Below are 16,607 nucleotides of genomic sequence, written 5' to 3'. Positions count from 1 at the left end.
AGCATCACGCTGCAGCAAGGTCATCCAGAACAGTTATTATGAAGACAGAGGAAATGAGGCAGCAGGGACATCATTGCCAAATGAGATGACAGAATGGATCAGGCGTGCAAAATGGCTTCAAAGAGTCAAAACACATAAGGCCCGCGGTATTTTTTTTGCATTGTTTTCAAAAGTTAAACAATATATCATCTGCGAACTCTTCTTTTGCACTACGAGTCCCAAAATAAATAGTTCTCCCTCTTTTTTCTTTTTTACTTAAATACATGTTTATATTTTCTCTGATACTCAAAAATACTTTTTTTGTTCTTTTATTTTGCCTGAAGATAAAGTCCTTCAAAAAAAGGTAAGAAGAGTTGAAGTATTTCCTCAAACCCCTTCACACATGCAGGCAGCTCCTTCCACTGGTCCAGTGGTATCAAACTCCACAGAAGCTCCTCAACAGAAAAAAGAAAAAAAAAAAAATCAAGAAAGCAAAGAGGGGTAAAGAAGTCAAATGAAATATTCACCATCGCAGGCAACAATGAAGCCAGTGGAATTCCAAGATCAGAAATGAATGAAGGAATGAAAAAGGATGAGTGGAAAAGGAGAAGGGAAGGGAGAGGGATGTGTGTGAGGAGGCAGTAACTGAAGGGGGGTTAAATAACAGCCAGTTGGACTCCCCCTCCTGGTTCGACAATCCGCTCTCAATACTGATCAGTGGGGATAGTGTGTGCTGTGCTCTCAGCACCAGGGCTGGGCTCTGCGCTGGTCAAAATCAGCTATCAGCCTCTTGATGTGGGCCAGCTTGTTGTGCAGGTACTCGCAGCGCTGCTTCTCCTCATGGTAGTTTGGGCAGCGCTATAAAAACAAGAAAACACACACACTATTAAAAAACAGCTTTCAACCAACTAATAAAGACATCCTGCTGTATACGGCAAAACCCCTACACACTGTTCCTCTTGAGCCACTACTCACTTGTTTCATCTTTTTGTACTCTTTCAAGACTTCTTCTTGCACCTCCTGTAAAATTAGAATTCACATATTACTAAAGAGCACAGCAGATACAAGAAACACACACTTACGCAGAGACAAACACACACACCATTTAACTTTCATAGAAATCTAAAGTTTAGCTCTCCAAATTAAAATCTGGCATCACAGCAGCAGCCTGGAGAGAAGCTGATGACACTAAACACTGAGCAAAATGTGCTGCCTGGTGTTGCACATCCCAGTGGATCAACAAACAGATGTGGAGTGTCAGAAACATGAATAATTTATATTCATTAAAAGCGAGGAAAACACATGCTTCTGCTTCTTTTGTGGCATCTCAACAGAGCATTAAAACACGGTGCTAAACAATCTGCCTCAATATGCTCTGAAGAAATGATCTAAAACCACGAGGGCACTGTACTGTTAACTAAAACAAGGTTCAACATTTAATATCTGTACTTTGTTTTTCTGCTAGGGACATGATGGTAAAAAAAATCCAGTGACCCATTCCTCACCCTTTTCTTTCTGGTTTCATGAAGTGATTAAATTTAGTTTAAAATGTAAATAAGAATAAAAGAAATAAAAACAAAGTCATGAATACTCTGGGTTGATGTTGAGCCTGGAGTTTTTTTTGTTGTGTGTACCTGGTATTCTTTGGTGCCAGGTGCCAGCTTCCTACACTGAGTGTCTAGTTGAGTGAAGCGGCGGTTGATGTTCTCCACGCGGGCGTGTAGCATGCGATACTCATCATACTCTGCGTTGAAGTCGTCCTTGTAGCTTTGTCTCTGGTCCATGGACACCAGGGCCATGTACTTCCTGTAACAAGAGAAAGAAACATTTTTATTTTTTCACACAAATAAAAAGAATTTGAGACAAAATGAGATCAAAACTAGTTCACCACAAGAGCCCTGACCCCCCAAAACACTTAAGTTAGAGATGTTTAACATCTGTTGTGCCTCTTTATCTGATGGGAAGTGATGAACATATTCCCAGCACTGAACAATGACGCAAGAAGAGCAATAAACAGCTCGTAAACTGCTATGACAAAAAAACAAACCAGACATCAAAAATGAAAAATGTGCGGCCACATTTCTGTCTTTGCTTTTACGATTTTGTAGTTAAATGTTGGAGTACATGGGAGTCAGATGAAGTGAGAGAGCTCAAAACTGAAGAGGGTTAAACTGGAAACTTTAGTGTTCATTAAAACTACTCACACTAAATAGTCAGGCGTCTCAATAGTGGAGGAGAATTCAGTGGACTGGACTGGCTTTTCTTTATCTGAGGGATCTGGAGAGGAAGAAAATCAGACATTGTTGACATTTGAATCCATTACATACATGAAAATACCATATAGTGTCATAACTGTTAAAAATACAGTGAAAGGATAATCCTAACAACAGAATCCTCTTGAGAAAAACTCAAACACATGTGTGAGCAGAGTGAAAATGAGTCCTGATCAATGCCTCAACGTGCTCAGACAGCCTTCAGTGGATCAGCCTAATCACTTGAATGTGATTGGGGGGCTGGAGGAGACAGTGCAGAGATAAACACTTAAACACAGAGAGCAACAAGCCAAAGTCTGAAAGATAAAAGTGACTGGGTGCTTAGTCACAAAATGCATCTCTGCTGCTTGATTGAAAAAGAGTCTTCAGCTTCTCTGAACAGAAAGACCTGTTTGAGTTTTAAGCTAAAGGGAAGCAACTTAAAGCAGAGCTGAGTTCACAGCCTCAAGGGGGCAGACTACCTAAAAAAGCCTGTGAATGCACAGAGTGGTAAACCTGACTCTGGTTTGACTGACTTGGGTTAGAGTTAGCCTTCTTCACCAAATGTCTCTATCATCTACAGCTTTTCAGAAGATGTCTGGACCTGTTACAGGTGTTTTTAATGACACCAACAACATCTATGTTCTATTCAAGGGTCCTGGTGAGCTGTGACAGTAGCTTCCGCTGCCATCATTACATCAAAGTAGAGTGACACACACACACACACTCTGACATGGTGGAATAACAGTGTTCCAGTGTATGATAACACATCATATTACAGATTTAACATACAATCGTTCATGGATAAACAACTCTACTAAAATTGTGTTGTGCCTCCCTTTGGACAAAAGCATCTGCTAAATGAAATGATAAAATAGAAAAATACTGGAAAGGAATGTAAACACATCTTTTACAGGTGATATCATTGTAGTGAATTCATGTAAGTCGTGACACACTTGGTTCAAAGAGGCTGATGATCAAACAGGGACAAACCTTCATGTTTGTGAGGACTCTTGTCAATAACCTCTCTGCTCTCCTCAGCACTGCGTCTTTTCTTTGCTTTACGAGTCTCTTCAGGCTGCTCGACTTCACTGGGAGGACTTCTGCTGTCTCTTTCAATCCGTTTCCCTTTCTCCCTCTCTCGATCCTTCTCTTTGTGCTTCTTGGATTTCTTTTTGAACTTCTTGTTGATGCTGCTGGACGAGGGAGGGTTGCTGATAACGGTGGAGGTAACTGTTAGTGACGTGCAATGAGGGGGCGGAGGGGGAGGAGGAGGAGGGGGGCTGGGTGAGGCAGCTGGTCTGGGGACAGGGACGGGATGGCGGTAGCGGTCCTGCAGGGTCCGATCAGAAGGGAAGGGGCTGGGTGAAGGGTCTCTGCAGGAGGAGCTCTGGTCCGTGGGCAGGTCCTGGGTGCCGCAGCCCTCTGGGGTGCTGGGAGAGTTGGAGTGGGAGGCTGGGCTGGGCTGCTGGTGAGAGGGGGCAGGCGGGTGGGACGAGATGGGGAGATGAGTGGGAGGGCCTGAAGTGATCATGGAGGGAAGGGACGAGCGTTTCGAGTTGGGGCTGCCCTCGTCCTCCCGGCGCTCTGAGGAGGATGAGGACGAAGATGGGGTTGGCCCTCTGTTACTGAGGTGGGAGATGCGGGCTTTCTTAGGCGCCAAAGGGTCGATGAAGTCAAAGTCTGGAGGGCGCTTCTGGAGGAGACAACAAAAATTCAGCTCAAAATGACATCAATCTACCCATTTGTGTGTGTGTGTGTGTGCGCGTGTGTATACGTGTGTGTGAGAGTTGACTTACCTGGGGGGATGTAGGAACACTGTCTTTGGGAGAACTGCTTGATGATGTAGTCTCAGTAGAAAGCCCTAATTTGCTGTAAATAAAAAAGGAGGACAGAGCGGCAAAAAGTGAGCACAAGTGCACAAGAAAAGAAGAGTGTATTGGTCATCAACAATAACAACACTATGACCTACACGGGAATTCAACTGTTAACACACTGTCAGTTTTGTTCCCTTTAATTTAAAGCTCATGAACAAAAAAATTAAGCTCCTTTAAACAGAGCGAAACTGAAATACCAACACTGACCATGAGGGGGAACAAACACAAAAAAGCTGTAAATTAAAGTCATTTTCAACATTTAGCTTTGAAGGACTGCCATTTTTATTTTATGTTTGTAAGATAAAACATCAAGCGAATGCTTTATTTTAAATTTTAAACAGGTCTTTAGCAACTTATAGTACTTTACTTTGTATAGAGAAAATCAGTCATCCCCGTCCCTTTGGGGTTGACCACTTTAATATGAAGCCACAAAATTAAAACAAATTATGTAATAGGAAATGAAACTGACTTTTTCAAATAACATTTAAGATGCCACTTTGAGATAACAGTGTTTGTCAAGGAGAGCTAAGTATGTGTTGTTAAATTTAATTCAATAGCAACACCCACCCCCTTGGAAGTCAAGTTTATTTTATTTTTCATATGGCCCCAGATCACACGAGAAGTAATTTAGAGTTACCTCTCTCATGAATCAGGTCTATACCTTCTTTTTTTTTTATTTAACGGGCTAAGTAGCCTCATAGTATTCATCTTGTTTACATGACGGGATGCCATTTGTCTGTACACCACAGTGTTCACATTTCTCCTCCTGCTCACGGGCATGGCAAAGCCCCCCCCCTCAAGGCTACAAACCCACTGAGATGAAGAGTAAAGTACCGAGCCAGGATCCGGTCCACCTGAGTCTTCTCATCCTCTGAGTAGCCAGGCCAGTCTCGCTGGACATCACGGTAAATGAAATCCTTCAACGAGTACGTGTTGTCTTTGGGGTTCAGGTTTGCTACCTGTATTGTACACACAAACACAGCACACATATGAGCACTCTGCATGCACAACTTTCACTGCTGATTGGCTGTTACCTAAGCTCCACATGTAACAATGTTTAGGACAATGATGGGGACAGAGTCGTGACTGCATTTGGAGAGGCGCGGCTGCATCAGAGCCAAAATAATCCAGTTTTAAATCGATTATTTTTTTTATTTGCCATTAGATTAAAAAAAGGCTGATGCTTCAAAATGCCAAATATCAACACCAATAATCAGCCTGGTCTAACAGGTCTATTCACTAACAGGGCTTTTATCAGTTTAAAAAAACCACAAAAAACAAGACTCTAACAGTACCTGCTGCAGAGTGGTCCCCAATGAGTTTCGGTCCTTCTGATTGATACCATCCCGCTGCAGCCGGGCCAGTACCTCCAGCTTCTTGTAGGACCTCAGTGCCAGCAGGTGGACAATGCGATCCCGGAAAGGCCGCTGGGCCACAGGGTTATTGGAAAGGCACTTACGAATAGTGTTGGCTGGGTTGATGGGTGTAGAGCGTTTGCGCTCAGGGACCACATCTGGGGCTGAAAATGCTGGCTTGCGGATATGCACTTGCTTTCCTAGAGACAAGAAGAACAGATGACGTTAAAAGCCTTTCACCTCAGCAGGGTCATTTGCTGCCACAAACTTTACCGTTGTCACATATCTGCTTGGCAACACTCCTGCCTCTCTTTCCCCACTTGTGTATGTGTGTGTGTGTGTGTGTGTGTATATACATATATGTATATATATATATATATATATATATATATATATATATATATATATATATGCCATTAGTTTTAGATGGCAGCAAACACTGCATGCCAGAGGGGACACCAGTCAAATACTTTATACTGTATGTACTAAGGGAGTGGATCTTGAAGTATGAGTATGATCCTCAGGTTACTAAAAGTGAAGTCATATTTCAATACATCTGTTCTGGTGTCTTACACTCAGAGTTTTTAGTTCAATAAGTCTTACAAGTTAAGAGGTAAAAACTGTGATTTTGTCTTTCTCTAGAAAACAAAAACAGCTGAAAAATACCATTTACTGAACAGTAGTTGTCTTTATTAACTCCAGTTAGTTTGTGGAAGTGACTTGTTCTAAAATATACATCATGTCTAAATACCAAGACATCTGTAGTTTCTGTCCCCGAGCCGTTTTTATCTGTGCAGGTTCATGACCATTATGAAATTCTAAAGCGCTTTAAAAGATTAAGGTTAAAGAAAGGACAAGAAAAGAAAGCCTCCTCCCCTCCCTTTGAATCAAAATGCAGAAACAGAGAGCAAAGGGGGCGGTGTGAGGCAGACTTTGAGTTGTCTAACAGGCTGATGGCAGATTGCTGCAGGTAAAAAGCTTATGTAACAGTATCCTCCTACTGGAATGATCATTCTGTCCATAAGGATGATATAGATAACACAGGTAAAAGAATCTACTCCAAATGCCCCTCAATTCAAAATGACAAGAGTTGAAAATATGTAAACAAAAGATGAAGGCTGGAGCTTCTGGTAAAAACACTTGCTGGAGTCGGTTACCTGAAATTAACAGCCTGTGAAAGGAAGAAGCTGAAGGCCCCTTTTGCATTAGTAAATAGGGTGCTGACTCCAAACCAGCTGCTACAGGCTCCTTTCCCACCCCTTCCACTCTGGTGCTTCTCTCGTTTCCCAGTTTCTATCTGAGCCACTTTGATGCAAATTCCTCCCCAGGGCCCAGATAAACAGACCTGAGGAAGTTTTAACTTGCACAGGAATTTAATTGATTGAAACCGACTTCTTTGAATGATTTCTGGGTTTTTGCCAATAAAATGAGTTTTTCATTGTTTCATGTTCAATGTACTTACCCACAGAAATTCCACAGTTGACAGTATCAAATATTTCACTGACATTTAAGAGATGCATTTGCCTGCAGTCCCTAAGGCAAAGTTTCTAAAATTCTCAGAATTTCTGCTTCAGTTCAGTTAAATTTCAGTTTCATGTCTCTTACATCTGCCACCTTCTCATATTTCAACTTGAGACAAACTCTGACACAGCAGTCAAGATATTAACTCCATAAGAGTCATGTTGGTTTAGACTGACAGGAATTTAGAGTTTAAACTGAATACGTCAAAGAGTCTCTGACTATAACAGACACAACACATCCACCCACTGAGTCTGGTTAAGTACTGACAGTATTTTAGTTTTAAATTATATCCTATATTTTTAATCTGTTTGTATGAGCAGCAACCTTTAACTGAACCATGTAACTAATGTTTTCCTTGTGATGACAATAAAACACAATTAAAATGTTTTGTATCCAGTGTTGCTCGGTGGAACTATCGTCAAATAAAAATGAGACTTTTCTCTTCCCCTGATGTTCCTTTCATTGGTTTGCACCCTTTTCAATCCTTTTTCTTTACATCACCTCAGACTGAGACTAATAAAGCATCCCGATGCTATCATTCATTGGATGCACTCATTTTAAACTGGAACATGGTTAGGCCTGTCTTTCCTGTCCAGCTGCTGGTGCTTTATCTAACAGTGCCTTTATCCTGTATTTGCTCTCTGTTTTTTATGAGTTAGTTGGAGTTAGTTCAGTCTCGACAGTCACACTTGGCACAAGACAGTACATCAGTAAGGTCTTACGTATGCTGCCCTACCTGCAGAGGATAAGACATGAGTAAAGCCTTGGAGTGTAACATACCACATTTAGACTATGAAAGAAAACTTTATACTAAGGTACATGTTAACCTTGGTAATGTGCACAGCACTGAGGACAGGAAAACGGTTGACGTAATAAAATGTTAGGAAAACATGAGAGGCAAGTCCTCACTGGCAACAAGGGATCACAGCTGACCAAAGGCCATGCTTGGTGCCTTTTCTGTCACACTTTCAGTGACACTTTGGCTGGTCTTGTGTCAATAAAACAGAAATAGCTTTACCTGCCACCTTTAGCCCTTATCAGTCAGACTGCTAATCTGGAAAATACTGAGACAGCAAAATGGCTTAGTCAGGAGCAATACTGGCTTTGTATGGTGTCAGGCTGCCAGCTTTCACCTATTCAGACTCTTTAAAGCTACCCAGCTTGAATGAGATGTCAGGAGTTGATAGGTTAAGGACCTGTGCGGGTGTCCAGGATGGTTACGGACATCTGACAGCAGCAGCTATATGAGTGAAACTGAAATGAGGATCTTACCTCTGTACTGGCCCCCAGGCTTGATGACTTTGGTCCCACGTTCACGTGTGTCTTCGACAGCCTGGGTCATGCGCTCCCGGGTCACCTGGTAAGAGTCATTGGTGGCGCACACTGTGACCTTGTCCTGTACTGTGGCCAACAATGCCAGGTGTGAGGCCCCTGAGCTGGAGACAAAGAGGCAGTCGGAGAAAGAAAAAGTGAGGCAGAGGGGTTACCTTCCAGCAACATGTGGTAAGACAGTGACAGTGGATCCAGCAGACTAATGAACGTCATTACCTGGACACATACTGATGGATGCACTCAAAGCTTCCCTGAGGGTTGTCCTTGCCCACATTAGACAGGTAAAAATCAAAACTATGGAAGGGCTCGGGAGAGGAATCAGTCTTGGGGATTTTGATGCGCTGTAAAAATTCAAACAGGTTAAATGAAATACAGGAAGATGACCCAAAATTACAAATGTTTACCCCTCTGATCCATGTGAGACTTCATAATCTGGGATTTTCTGGTTTCAGTTTGTGCTCTATATAAGCAAATATTTTACAGATGCAGGGTTGACATCAAGGCAGAGGCAGTGTGAACAGAGGAAGAAAGGTCTCTGAGGTAGGAGTTGATACAAATACTGATCCCATCTTTTAGCAGTATCAATCTAACATTCTCTAAATTTTGGAAACGTCAGGCTTTTCTAGCTTTGTGAATAAAAAAAAAACTGTGCATATATTCAAACAGCCTGTTTTAATTTGATGGGATTATAAATGTGTAAATGTGTGGCAAGCAAATCTAGAAAACTAACAGCACTTAAAGGTTTAACTGTAAACCTCAAGGGTGCAAAAGCAAGGAATTAAACTTGCATATATTGTAAGTTGTGGTCAAGGTTTTGGGCGAAATAAGCCTGAAATATTCCCGAACAGCTGAGCTGCTGTAGTAATCAGAGTAGCATAGAACTGAGTTGAATAGATCTGCCCAATGAATCTGCCTTTTTTCACCGATGATCCAATTTTTCAATATCAGGATCAGTTTGATGCATCCCTACTCTGAGGTCCTATTTGTATCTATGGGCAAAACTAGCTGATAGATAAACTCTAAACTCATTGTGGAATAGTACAATGGTTATTTAAAAACTGACCACTTGATCAATCTGAGACAGACAAATGTCAACTGTAACTGACTAAGCTGACAAAGCTATGATGAGCTGGTGGAAAAATATATTTCATCCAAAGGGAGGAAAACAATTCCTGAATCAAAGAGTTTGAACAGTAATCACTCATCTGAACCCAATTTATAGAAGAAAAACAACACTTACACCCTGGAGTCCCTTGAACTGTATTGTTGGCCGCAAAGAAGATACATTCTAAAAAAGAAGAGAATTATAATTAAAACCCTCAAACCCAAAAAGAAATCAAAAGCATTATGTGGAGCAGCATCAGCTGTGTATTTAATGTAGAATCCCTGGAAGATGTTAAGTGAATGTTTGTTTTTATTTCGACTTCAAAGTAGGAAAATGCTGTGGGAACAGCAGGGCCTTAGGGTCCTGTCACACCAAGCATACCTCGTACTTCGCACTGTGAGGGCTGACAAACACGTGCTGTGTGTTTGTGTTTGAGGAAAAATGTAGTTTCTAATCTGCATTCATGATGCAAAGGAGAAAACCTGAAGAGCTTGCAGAAAGACTACCTCTTTTTTCTTTCCTCAACAGGCAATATGTTTCTGTTGAAGCAAATTCACCGGCACTCATTTTAATCCACACATTCTCTACATAACATCAGTTTATATTGTTGGTTAAAATGTCAAAAACAACTTCACTTTCTACTGATAATATGTTTGCAGATCTTGGACTAATGTCAAAATACTTCTTTCTCTGAACAACCACTAAAATACAAAAAGGACAGAACATTTAATACAAGAGGCAAAAATGAGAACATTTTACATTTTTGATAAATCAGTGACTAAATATGAGTCAATTAACATAACAGACAGTCTGAGTCATTGCGCTGCAGAGACCAGAGGTGACTGTCCACCACAAACTCATGATGACAGTTCCTCTGTCAGCCAAATTTCAGCTTTAAGTGTTGGAGTCCTTAAGTTTAAATCTACAGAGAAACCATGTGACTCAACCAAACCAGTGTGGTCCTCTTGGTGGTCTGGAGGTAGGTGGTAGGTAAAAATGTTTCCTTGCATCTGAATGGTAGCAGTGGAAGGTGAATGACTAAAATAGAGTAGACGTTTTGAAGAGGGTATTTTCGGCATGTCTTTGTTTTGTGCAGGGTTGCAGGTTTGTGTTGGCGGCGACTTGAAACTGGGTTGAAGGCCACAAATATGCAGTGGACGCTCTCTGCAGCACAGGTTAGCAGAGGAGAACACGGGACTCTCTGCTTGTTTACATGGCCAGAAAGCAAACTGAAGAACCAGTTGGCTGGACTTCCAAAATGTTGCGTCAACTGGTTTGAGAGGAATGTGCATTTTATCAACGGTAGCCTCATTGCATTCCTTGGTATTAAATATGCCTGCTTAGTCATTCACCAAACAAGATGCAGATAATAATGGATTAAATGCATACTTTGGTCAAGACTGAAAGAGCCGTGTCATGGCAGTTAAAGCTAAGCTACTCCAAGCCCCTAACCAGCTCCCTCCCCCACTATTCACTCACTCACTCTCTCACTCACTCATTCAGTTCTGATCACATTTCACATCACCACAGAAAGACAAAGATAGCCAGCTTCCATAGTTCGATGACTGGTTGAGCCCCAGCACACATTACTGAGAGGGAGAGAGAAACAAAAAGCAGGCAGTTTTGGCTGCTCAGTCAGCAAGAGATGGCAGGCTGCCGTTCAATGCAGCGTACAGACCAACATTACCACCATCCAATAGGTTGTAGCATGGGCTGTCAGAAAAGAATTCATTGATATCTCCTCTGCCAGGTGTCTGAAAAATGACTACATTATCATTTGATTTTGTGCTCTTAACCAACGTTTTAAAAACTCTACAACATATTGATTGCCATTTCATGAAGCTGTTGGGTGATCAAAGGTTGAAAATCCAGGGTTTTGGATTATCTGTGGCACATGACCATACACACAGACACAAACCATGTGCCATAAAAAGCACTGACAGAGACCTCTGAACACTCGCTGCCCCATGCTAGGCTACAGTGCATTAACCCTGAGCAGAGCACAGTACTGGGCCCAGGCACTGTGTTATGTAATGGTGTTGTTGATGGCTGAGTTTCCGTCAGGTAACTTGGCTTCAGGCCTTTGGTGCAACCCAAGACTGCGGAGGTCTCAACAGATTAGTTCACCTGTGCAGCACCTCAACAAGATTACACTATTTGCACCGTTCAAGATTAACAAGTTATATTTAATCTGCACAGTTATGCAGTGCCCTATTAGCACACTAAGTTGCAAAAGCTTCCTGGTTACTGGTGCTGTCAAGCTTTAGAGTAAAATGTTGTGTAATGTGTAACGTGTAATGGTTGAGTCCATTTAAAAAAAAAATGTAAATCAGCTGTATTTGTGAAGAGGTAATGTTCACAGAGAAAGTACAAATATTATCTGTACAAGAGTCAGTGTTCTCAATTTCTTTAACTCATTGGCCCATCAATACTCTTCTTATGTGCTTATGGATTGCATGCAAAAAAATCCCAGCAATTTGGCAAACAGGCCCAAATTAAATACTTGTTCCACGTTATACTAAAGGCAAAAAGGCAAGTGCTAGAGTTCACAAACCTGTGCCTCCAGTGTGAGCGAGTTCATTTGTGTTGAATTTAATGATAAGGTTTAAAAAACTGTGAAGTGAAGAGCTGAGTAAAAGAGTTGTGTCAGGTTTTGTTGCTGACTTTTACTTTGCAATCACTGAAACATTTAGCCATATGTTTCACGAATCAGTCGCCTACATGCTTGAAATGCCACTAACTAGTTGTCCAGTTGTCCTTACCTTAATTCATCCGCATACATTACTAGTTTAGGCACACAGTCAACATTGTCAAACAAAAGTTTATTCCCGTAAATACCTCGCCTAACTTCAATGGTACACGTTAAGTTTTCGAATTATGTAGTGTAAAAAGTGTTAATTCGTCAACACTAGTCAAGATATTTTATTGTTGCTGTCTAAATTTAACGGTTATTTGGTCAGAAAAAAAAACTGACTCGACTGGCCAGCACAGCACAGGGGGGTTCAGTTCAAAGTAAGCTACAGCTAAAGGTGGCTAATCAGAGTCCAACTTTGCCAACATGATTTTTAAGGCTAAAAAACATTTGACAGTTCGTAAACCCCGATTAGTAACAAAGGTCAGTGTCTTATTTACCGTTTAAGTTGACTACTGAAGCCAAACGAGACTAATGTATTGGAAATAAAACAAGCAAAAAGTTGCACTGTCAACAGCTTAGCTAACTTCGTAGCTTTAGCTGTGCGTGGCAGTAGAGCTTCCCAGCTGAGGCGAGCTGTGTCAGCCCGAAAGTCACAGCTGATTTTTTAGCACAAATTAACGGACATTTTACTCACCATACAATTTTCGTGGCTCTCTATGGCCCTCAGTGCTGTCTCGGTCAATTTGACGTGCAATACGGTGACTCTATCTGCGCTCTCTGGGCCACAATTTAATCCGTATCTCCCATCCTCGGAGAGCGCCGCCATCTTTACCAGCCCTCCACCATCGTCCCTTTGAGGCTGGAGCATTTAGCAGCCCAGGATCCCTGTCCCTGTACTCACTGTGGTCCGGGGAGGGACTACAGCTGCTTCCTAAAGGACTGACAGCGCAGGATAAGTCTTAACTTGCAAGCGTTTTAGTTAACACTCATAATAGTGATATGAACAATACAACACACTGGAAAAGCTGATTATTATGTTGTTTAATGAAATGTGTGATTAGGAAAAGAAACAGTTCTTTACTTACAAAACTGCGTTTTTGTATCCATTAACAGAACCAGGGTCCTTTTTGGTAGATGTATTTTAAAACCTTGTAGGAGGAAAACTTCTTGTAACTAGTCCTCCTGTCTCTGCTAGCCCAGAGCCTCTCTCAAACACACATGTACTTACCTCTTGGCAAAACTGACTCTGCCTTCTGTGTTTTGCTGACACGGTGGAACTAATTCTAGCTCACACAGTAACTGTTTAAGGTAGTAGACCATACTGCAGTGGTGTGAGCCCTGTTTGCTTCTCACTTTAATAGCATTGTATTAAATACCTACATAATGTATGTAGCATACATTAAACATATGTTAAACCTTAAATCTGCACATCACAACAAGCAAACTGTGGGGTGAATAAACTTAAAGTAGGCCAGTTGTTGTTGTTCAAAACAAGCAGCACGTTTTAATCTTGAATTTTATTTACATTTGGGTTTATTTGGGTCATTCAAGCATTGTTTGTACTTTTTTATCATTACCCTCCCCAAAAAACTTTGTTGAACCAACTTTGAGTAATATTACTACAACCCCTCCCCCCAGTATTGCTCAACTTGAACTAATATGAAATTAGTTGAAACAGTTATATGATCATTTGCATGAAATACAAACTTTATGTTTTTCATTAAATTTCAGTAATAAAGATATCAAATAAAAAAAATGTAGACTAATCATCTGTCAACTCTGGTTCAGGGTTAGGGTTAGGGTTAGACAACAATTATTTGATGTAAATCTGTATAATCTGCTTTTAGACATATACGTTTTGTCTTAACTCTTATACTCATTATACTGTGGGTAAAATTTCAAAGCATTTCATCTTTCATTTTTAAAATCATGATTGAAACCAACGTGCTCCATCTCATCAGTTTGTCTCTAACAGGGTTGACAGATTGTTCTGTTACTACAGTGATTTGGGATTTAATATTTTAAATCTTATAGGTTTAAGCTCAGCAAATAGTAAAAATGTTGAAGTTAAAGAGTGTTTTACAAGATTTTTTTTTTAATTGATTAAAAAAATCAAAACAAATGTTCATTTTATTTCCATACTGAAAATGTACCCCCTAATTCTTGAATGACCCATTTACTTGGAAAAGATTCTTGTAATATAGCAGTTGACAAGGATAACTGCCTCGTAAGCCATCCTGTCTAAACGTTGGCCTACATTGTCATCTTTCATGTGGCTTCTTTAATGATAAGAGGCATGATGGGACATCAGTACAATGGGCATTAGTGTGTCCCCAATGAGCTGCACCTCCACTATCTCCTCGTGTCACTCCCCTTGACCTGGTGATTAGGACAGCATGTTTTGGTGTGGAGTAGCCTCAGGCAGGGTGGGGAAAGGCCTGTGTGAATCCAGCAGATTACCATAGTCACTCACCCCACCCGAAGACTCAAACACCAACACCTTAGAAGAGACACAATACTCTTAAGACTGCTTTAACATGAACCGTTCTGCAAATAAACTGGCTCACACAAACCAACTGAAGGGTTGATGCGTGAGCCAAGTATGGCATCTGAAACAGTTTTCAACAAGCTCAACCTTTTAGTATATTGTTTCATCTCCAGACTGAAGTATGCAAATTTAAATGAGACTTAGTGGGTTAAACTCCAGAGGTGCTCTGTCTGACAGGCTGCCTGCCATGCAAACAATTAGATTAAGCCTTTGGGGAGGATGGGACTCATTGATTTTAAAGCTTCTGTGTTTACAGAGGGGAGCTAAAGAGCAGAGTGTGAGGAACACAGTGAAATTACACACCATTTTTTTCAGACTGAAGAATTAGTCTACAACTTTGCCAACGTATTTGAATTGTTTATGGTAGACACAATTTTTGGATGCTGTTCTAATCTTTGCATTACTGTTCATCGCAGTTCTGTGTAGAAGCAGGTAAATCCTTCTGCCTATTCTGAGAATCTACATTAGTTAATCATTAACATTTGTATTATTTGACTTTGCCTTGATTTTGGTGCCATTAAGAGGAACCTTCAAGAGCCTAGTGCCAGAAGACAGAAATAGTGAAACCTCCTCAGAATGGGCTGGATAAAAAAAGATTTATATCTAAATTTACTGTTTATCTGCATTTTGAAGTGGTACAGGTTTAACTGCTATAAAACCAATTATGGGTATTGGTATAAGAAGAAAATGAATTGGCTAGAAAGCTGTAACTTTACCTAATTATTGTGTAAAGCTAAATGTAACTCAAGCACTGTGTAATTAAAACATAAACACATTCTCATCATAACTGAGTAATTTCACCTTCATCACAGAGACCTTCACAGTTAAACGTACCTGTGTGTGTGAACTGTAATTGACACTAATAAGCAGGCATGGCAGTGGCACAGTGCCTCATTGACTAGCACTATTGCTTCACAGAAACATCCTGGGCTGGCTCTCATCCAGATGCTCCATTTTCTTTCTTCAGGACAAAAACATGAACAGGTGAGCCTGAAACTCCCAAATGCCTCTTGGGCTAGATTCATCCATCTATCCATCCATCCATCCATCCATCCATCCATCCATCCATCCATCCATTTACTGCTTTTCTTTTTGGGATTGCAGGAGTCCAGAGACTATCCAAGCCCATTGCAGGGCACACATAGAAGCAGAGAATCCATCACTACACACACACACACACACACACACACACACACACACACACACACACACACACACACACACACATTCAGACCTAAGGGCGTTCTGGAGAGACCAAACAGCCTGACGATCATGTTTTTGACAGAGAGAGGAAGGTGGGGCACCCAGTGAGAACCTATACATGCGAACTCCACACATACCTATTTTCCACCAAGCTGGTTCCAGGGCTGGTGCTAGAGCCAGTTCGCAGTTGGTTCAAGTGCGAACCAGTTAAGAACCATTTGCTTTTCCACAAACGGGTGCCGGCTTATTAACCTATCTTCTTCTTCTGTTGATTCACTTACCCCAAACTTGTCTTTTTAAAAATGGCGCTCTTCCGTGTTTTATCTCTGCTTTGGTTGTTCAATAATCCCGCCCCCACCCCCTAACGTAAGCCCGTAGCCCCCAATGTAACGTGGTTCTTTCTGCTGGCCCAGCAAAGAGTTGGTGCTTGCCAAGCACCAGTTTTGAGAGCCAGCAACCAGTGCTTAGTCTGTAGAAAACCAAAGAACTGGTACTAAGTCTGGCTCTAGCGCCGAACCAGCCCTGGAACCAGCTTGGTGGAAAAGGGGTAACAGAAAGGCACCTGTCCAGTTAGGGGCAAGAAACCTAATACACCTTTAACAGCCCTAACCCTTTTTTTCCCCAGCAAGCCAACATTGGCCTGAAATCAAAAGTTGACTTACCTTAACTTGAACTAGTCCATCATTTTTGCAGGCACAGATGCTATTAATGAATCATCAATCTTTTTAGACAATAGTCCAACCTTAAACTGTTTGTTGGCCTTATATGCAGAGGTGGCTACATAGTGCTTACAGCCTTGC

General features: G+C 41.3%; 1 protein-coding gene across 1 annotated transcript; it reads right to left on the bottom strand.

Moving 5' to 3' along the window:
* Positions 1 to 292: 292 nt before the first annotated feature.
* Positions 293 to 12,995, bottom strand: ell2 (elongation factor for RNA polymerase II 2). Its single transcript, XM_074673917.1, has 12 exons — positions 12,751 to 12,995; positions 9,557 to 9,604; positions 8,533 to 8,657; positions 8,257 to 8,420; positions 5,404 to 5,663; positions 4,943 to 5,067; positions 4,031 to 4,103; positions 3,225 to 3,927; positions 2,184 to 2,256; positions 1,614 to 1,785; positions 955 to 999; positions 293 to 837 (listed from the first exon to the last, which is right to left on the bottom strand). Exons 1-12 carry the CDS (start codon positions 12,922 to 12,924, stop codon positions 721 to 723), a joined length of 2,079 nt encoding a protein of 692 aa, XP_074530018.1. The 5' UTR covers positions 12,925 to 12,995; the 3' UTR covers positions 293 to 720.
* Between the last annotated feature and the right edge of the window lie 3,612 nt (positions 12,996 to 16,607).

This window comes from Halichoeres trimaculatus, unplaced genomic scaffold (genome assembly GCF_033239565.1).
Source record: "Halichoeres trimaculatus isolate MK-OKI-2021-1 unplaced genomic scaffold, fHalTri1.1 fHalTri1_scaffold_1, whole genome shotgun sequence".
In the NCBI taxonomy this organism is placed as follows: domain Eukaryota; kingdom Metazoa; phylum Chordata; class Actinopteri; order Labriformes; family Labridae; genus Halichoeres; species Halichoeres trimaculatus.
Note: the sequence above shows the minus strand (reverse complement) of the source record. Positions and strands in the feature narration are given on the sequence as shown.

What these genes read in the sequence shown, in the direction of transcription:
- ell2 (XM_074673917.1), bottom strand. Translation starts at nt 12,924, where the DNA reads ATGCTCCAGCCTCAAAGGGACGATGGTGGAGGGCTGGTAAAGATGGCG. An exon ending in GCCTGGGGGCCAGTACAGAG is followed by an intron (nt 5,664 to 8,256) that starts GTAAGATCCTCA and finishes TCTTGTCTCTAG; the next exon opens with GAAAGCAAGTGCATATCCGC. An exon ending in CTGGCACCAAAGAATACCAG is followed by an intron (nt 1,000 to 1,613) that starts GTACACACAACA and finishes CTAATTTTACAG; the next exon opens with GAGGTGCAAGAAGAAGTCTT.